The 6,817-nt window shown below is 36.5% G+C and overlaps 1 protein-coding gene across 3 annotated transcripts in view; it reads right to left on the bottom strand.

Annotated features, from left to right (window-relative positions):
* Window positions 1–3,075: 3,075 nt before the first annotated feature.
* kiaa0825 (KIAA0825 ortholog) overlaps window positions 3,076–6,817 on the bottom strand; it is a 142,995-nt gene continuing 139,253 nt past the window's right edge. For all 3 annotated transcript variants that reach the window (XM_014012520.1, XM_014012522.1, XM_014012519.1), the window contains exon 23: window positions 3,076–3,959. In XM_014012520.1, the coding sequence (XP_013867974.1) occupies window positions 3,803–3,959 (157 nt within the window). In that variant the 3' untranslated portion in view covers window positions 3,076–3,802. The remainder of the gene's footprint in view (window positions 3,960–6,817) is intronic.

The raw sequence follows: 6,817 nt of genomic DNA on the forward strand, positions 1-6,817 counted from the left end.
TCTCTGTTTTTCTCGCTGTCTCTATTTTCTCTTCACTTAAAAAAGTCACTGAAGATGAATAAATAAATAAACTAAATAAACTAGTATTTAGTTTCGTTTTCTACTGAAGTGACAAAAAAATGTACCACACCAAATTTTACCTCAATATCTGTATTTATGACTGAGTTATAGCTATTTATTTATGTCTGTTAAGGTCAACACGAAGCTATTTTTATTTGTTTATTTTTGTGGGTTTACTTGAAACTAAAAAGAAGACATGTTAACAATACAAAGGAAGACCAACTGTCAGACTTTTAAAATTGAGCCATTGGGAGAATTTGCATCAACAAGAAGAACCAGATGGTGGGTAAGACACTACTTGCTCAAAGAACATGTTAATAGACATATCCACAAACTCATGGAAGCATTGCAAAAATAAGACAATGGTGAATACCACTGACAAATTGCAGCAATAATATAAGTACAGAACAACCAACACACCAAAAACGAAATAATTAGGGTACATCGAAAAGAGAAATCTTGCTCAAGCTGTATTATATGATATTGTTTTAATCGTTTAGCTTGAAACATATACAAAATTACCAATAAGAACATGTCATATTCAATAATTGTTTAGGTGTGTATTACAGTTTTAGCCTGTGCTGTAAACATTTTTTATCAGTGTTTTATGAGAAGGGCTGCTGAACTCTTGGCCAGGTCATCCTAAGAAAATAGATCTTTATCTAAACGTGTTATCTGGTTAAATAAAAATATATAACTAAAGTAATGCATTAATAAAAAGTAATTTTAAAATACACCAACATACTTGGCAAAGTATAAAACTGTGTGACAGCACCACAAGGAATGGGAAGAGAAAATGGTGTGACTGTTTATTCTTTATAAATGCATTACATTATTGTGAGGTCTGGGCTTTCAAATGGTTGCACAGCATCGATAATCCCTAAATAAATGTGCAAAATAAACTCTTTTGTAAATCATCTGTCAGCTTTACTGGCAGTTGTACAGTAGAAACACAATTGACTGTGTAAACAGCTACTGTAGGTACTTAAATAAATAAGGAGAAACAATTATGTTTCTTTTTGGAAAAGCAGTTACAAAATAAATGTTTAGCTTGCTATTATTATTATTTTTTTTTACAATAATGCGTACAGTTTTATTATTGTAGCAATAACTTGGATTGGAATGTCAAACCCAAACTTTGTTTACCTCAAGACTGTGGCCTCTAAGCATTATTCTGTCTCATGCCTACTGAGACAAGAGTGATTTGATTCATTTACCTCCAAAACCATTGTTTACTATCTACGACTGGTAAGATAACGACAGGATGCGACAGAGACCTTCTGTTGTTTGAGTACAGTGAGAACTCTTTGATGTACTCAAAATGGCCGCTTATCACAAAAGAACTCAAGGTTTAGCAGACACGAAGTCTGGCAAAATGGGTCTGCTAGTGAGAGAAAGGCCTTTGAAGCTGGATTTCCTGCTGAGTTTTATTACATACATTTGCATCAAAAGACACGTTTACATACCATCTCATTTACGGTATTACAGCGTCCCCAGGAGACTGCTTTTATACTTACACCATGATCGAATGTTTTTCTGTATTTTTGTTTTTCTGTTTTTTCTGTCATTCTGATATAAAAAAAAAGAGAATCATTGTATGCCCTACATGACTCAATCATGTGAACAATGTGCTTTAATCACTTCACAAACTATCTTATTTCTCTGTGTGTTTGTAATCAATTCTAAGGATGGCAGTCTGTGAAAAGAAAAAAAGGTCACGTGATCATTACCAACCAATCATGAGTGTCAGAATCTGAACAATAGTTTGAGTTTCAGCAGCAGCAGTCAGAAGTCGGTCGAGAAAGTTGAAGAGATGAATGAGTAAAGCTAGCTCCATTTTCCCTCAGGGATAATTTTATTTTATTTTATTTTTTTATTTTATTTTATTTTGTAACTTTAAAGTTGTTAATTTGTCTTCATAAGGAGGTACTGGATTCATGCAGGAAGCGAGCTTGTTCAGAACCTTTTTCAATCAACAAGTGACCAGAGGCAAACCTGATTCCAGCTTGGAGCTGAAACCAGCCACTTCGAGAAGTCCAGTTGTACCCACAAGGGACCGCTCTGAAACCAGCGACGCCGCTGGCACAGCTCGATCAAGCTCCGGTACCCAGGGACAACGATAAGACATCTGAATGGTAGGATAGCGTAATTTTCTCTGTTATCCGGTGGTGGCTCAGCTGAGGTGGTGAAAACTCCTGGATCGCTAAGTTGGTAGTAAAGAAGGTTTGGCGAGATTAATTCAGGCATAATCCACATTCCCCTTTATTGATGAATTAACAACTTCCTTTTATTAACCTTCAAGCTTCTTATAATCTTTATGAGTGTAGATTAGAAAGTGACTCAGGTGAAAGATACTAGTTATTGTGACTGACTTTAACGTTTATTATTAGACTTAAGGTTTGATGATAGGTGTCTCTGTCTGCCCAAATAATCTGTATTGTCATCTCTGAATCATTTTAATATAGGTTATATTTTGAAATCTCGTTTGTCTGTGCGTCATTTCTTGGTTATGTCTTGAAAATGATAGAATTCACWACTCAGTAWYKRAGACTGATTTAAAATCWATGAATTATTTCCTGAAATAATCAGGTGGTGCCCCTTTGTTATGCTAATAATTACGAGGTATTTATGATATAGCATCGTCCATAACATCGACAACAGCATATCCCTACATTATCACAATAAAAACCGAATATTTGGAGAAAACTAAAGTTTTGTTGATGTTTAGTCTTTTATGGACAAAAACAAAACTGCCTCTAAAGTTGTTTGGCAATTGTAATTTTGCAATATTTTCATTGGTCTTGTTTTTAAAAAGTACCACTTTGTAGAACAGAAAATTCATCCTCTTTTCTCAAAGAAAATATAGAAGATATTTACTTTGATAAGGAGTATAACTTCAGCTGTACAGTCTTAATAAGGGGAACATGTACTGCTATAACTCAAACATAAACAACAATCTATTTCAGGTTTTACCAAGATGATAACTGCTCATAATTAATAAAAGACAAATCAATCTTGAAATACATCCATTGTTATATTTTCACATTTAATGCTAAACATTTCATTTATAATACATGTCATATTTAGTAAATATTCAAAGCCATTTAAAAAAATAAATCTTGTTATATCATTTCATCCAATCCCTTTGCTTGCTTTAAATGCTGACTGAGATTTCAATGTGGGACAGATTTTTGTGACACATATAAATCAAAACAGGTGTCCCCGTGCTTCCAAAACATTATATTTGATGTTTTCTTTCAGAAACAGAAAAAAAGTCTGCTGACACCACTGTCTTTACACCTATTGTCTTGGAAAAAAAATACATCAGCTACCTACAATGATCACACAGTCTTGTCCCAGACAAACAAATCCCTGCTCTCCATTTCCCACTACTGATTTCTGCAGATGTGCTCCAAAAAGATAAAAAAGAAAAAAAAAAGGATTTGATGCAGCATGGAACGGCTCAGAGGGTTTGTCTCAGGTGTGTGCAGAAACGAAGAAGGCACCGACTCTCACACTTTTGTTGTTGTTGTTTCTTATCCTCTTCTATGTTGTTATGCACACACATGCAAATTTGCAGCATTCTGTACATGTCCAGGCCAAATTATGGCAATAAATGTGCAAATGTGTGCGCACATAAGTATAAGAACTTCAGAGTTCTGTTAATAATAATAATAAAAAAAACTCATCATAATAGAAGTTCCAACAGTGTGGACTGTTATTGGGTACGTTTATCAGATGGTTATGTTTCCCCCTGGGTCTGCTTTGCTGGTGTCTCATCAGTTTCTGAAGGACCTTGTGCTTCCTTGTTGCAGCAGCAAACGAAAAATGCTTTCTTAAGTTCTTCCACCATTGTTTTCTCTCCATCCTCCAGCTCCGCGTTTTCCTGCATATCCCACCTGGAATGCATAGAGACACACAAAACCAGCTGCTTTAATACAAGCAAACATTTGTCAAAATTAAATGAAAACCCAATTCAGCAGAAACTGTGAAACTTGTCTTCAGTGTGTTATTTATTTATTTAGTTTTTTGCATATTCAAATTTCGCCAATGCACCAGATCAGTACTCCAAGACAAACAAAACTGTTCTGTTTCTGTTTCATTCATCTATTTTTATCTCACTCCAAGAAAAGAAGAAAAAATAAATAAATAAATCGCAACAGTGGCCTGATTTAGACTTAGAATGAAAGTCTGTCCAAAATACATTTTCTCACTAGAGTTGTGACATCAAATAATGTTTCCAGAAATAATGTTAACAAAACACTTCTCAGTCACGGATGTGTAAAATCTCAAAAGCTCTTTTCACAAAACATAGGCCTGAGACTTCTTTGGGGATCTTAGCATGATTTATGTAAGTAAGTATTTTATTATTTTATTTATTTACCGTTATTTTACCAGGCAAGTCCCGTTGAGATCTCAGATCTGTTTTACAAGGGAGGCCTGGGCCTGAAGGCAACCTATTGTACATGTTTTTTGGGGTGGGGGAAACCAGAGCACCCAGAGAAAACCCACACAAGCACGAGGAGAACATGCAAACTCCGCACTGAAAGACCCAAGGTCCAAACCGGGGATCGAACCCAGGACCTTCTTGCTGTGGGGCGTCGGTACTGACCACTGAGCAGTCGTGCCGCCGAATCGTGGCATTGTTATCGAGGCAGCACAGTGGCTGAAATCAGCTGAGCTGCCAAGAGAGTTAGTCACACAACTGAAACAGCAGATATGTGTAAAGGCCAGTCAGCGTCAAGACTCAAGGGGGTGATGTAGTGATCATAAGTGTTCTTGTTGACCACTGACAAGTTTTAGATGAAAGTAAGAGATGTTGAACAAACCGAATATGTAGTGCTCCATCAATTTTACTCCACACCTCCTTTGGTTCCATGAAGCAGGCTTCTTTTGTAGCATTTTGTAGATTTTTTTTTCCCTTAAGAGGCTTTTTTTTTTTACCAAAGTCATTCAAAACTGGACTGTGGGACACACACTGTCCAACCACCATAGCTCTACAAGCCACACTTTCACTCTTTACATTTTTTGCACAAGTGTTTATATATACTTTGTGAATATTAGAAGTTTGTTTTACACATTTGCACTAATGTAAACATGAACTTAAACACTTCCAGCTTTTACACATTAAAAGAAAAAAAAACCTTGGGCCACTTCAGAAAATATCACAACATACAAAACAACAACAACAGAACAATTTATATTAAAATTACTCAGAGGAAATCACTAAAGGCTGGTTTATTCTTCAAGTTGCACATCTTGGTCCCCATGCTGAGTGACAAAACATTGTGTAACTTTCTGCTATCCCGCTGCTATCCCCCAGTGGCAGCCGTCATGTGCATTGCCCCCAGTCAGAACTCTGCACAGTGGACCTTGAGGCTCACAGCGTGTGATTGGTCAGAACTTTGTGGGTGTGTTTGTTCATGAGGAGCAACACAGTGCTGTGGAGTATGACCAGAGCAGGACACCAAGCAGCTTTTCTTTCTGCATGTCATTTTGCTGTAAATGATTTTTTCTCTGAAGCCAGTTGTTAAATTAGTGACATGAACAGCTTTGATGAGCAGCAGGTTTGATCCTATTGAACGATACAACTGATGTTCACGTCTTTTTTTCCCCATCACCATCATTAACAATAAAAAGCAAGTTTTTACTCCTCTGACTTTTCATTCAACACCACACTAATTGTTGAGCGGAAAAAAAAAAAAAAACATATCCAGCTATCACTACATATCTGTGAGCTGTGCATTGGGAGTGCTGTAGGAGGTAGAAATTATGAAAATCTATACCCTGTTGTGTCTTCAGCCCATTTATACTCAATCAGAAAAAGATGTCTGAAATGACACAATCCCAGACCTGATGTCTCACATTGTACTGAAGTATAAACCAAGCTGGAGAATGTGTTGCCATTCCACCCAGGTTTAATTGTTTTTCGTCTCCCCCAACTTTTTATTAATCTTAAATGAGACAAATGGTGCTTTTAAATCCTTCTTTTAACATTTAAATCATTCAGTTGTGGTTTATATTAAGTGGAACTGCAATGCTCTGGTCTGAATTCCTTCTTATTGTAACTCCACCAAGCCCCACTTTCACACCTTTTCTGAGGTTAGATCAACTCGTTTTGATGCTGTGTCTTTAAACGCAAATGGAGACGCTTCACACCCTGTCCCCTCCAGCTTCCAGAGCAGTCCATTCTAGCTAATAGAGAGGCTTACGACTATCTTGTGTCACAGAAACTTTTTATTTACAAATTAATTACAATATGTCAATAAGGGAAGATTGTCCATCCAGCCTTCCATGTTGGAGCCAGAGTCGGACCCATTGAGAGGAGAATGAAGACGACAAAATTGTAGTTATTAAGTCCAGACCATATTTGGCAGTTTTGTCGCAAAAGGTGTGATGTTCAGAAATCATCAAAGAAATAAAGAAAACTGAAGGGGTTGAAAAAGAATGACCCAAACAGAATATAAACATATCGGTGCAACAACAGGAAAAACTTTTCTGCACTCCTAGAGACACACACACATACACAAACACAAATGCATTTAACGGCTAAAAAAGTTGATTTTGCATATGCCCCTTTTAAAGGTTCAGACTGGATGAAGGGCTTCAAAACAAGGATGTCAAAAATAGTTCCATTGTAATTCACCTGCCATATATTAATTGAATCCCTTGATGAGTGACTGTGGTGGTCAGTCAAACCCATGTGAAGACCTGAAGGTTGTCGTTGAGTTGCAGAATTACATAGCTCTATATATAT

Source organism: Austrofundulus limnaeus, unplaced genomic scaffold (assembly GCF_001266775.1).
Source record: "Austrofundulus limnaeus strain Quisiro unplaced genomic scaffold, Austrofundulus_limnaeus-1.0 Scaffold92, whole genome shotgun sequence".
NCBI lineage: Eukaryota > Metazoa > Chordata > Actinopteri > Cyprinodontiformes > Rivulidae > Austrofundulus > Austrofundulus limnaeus.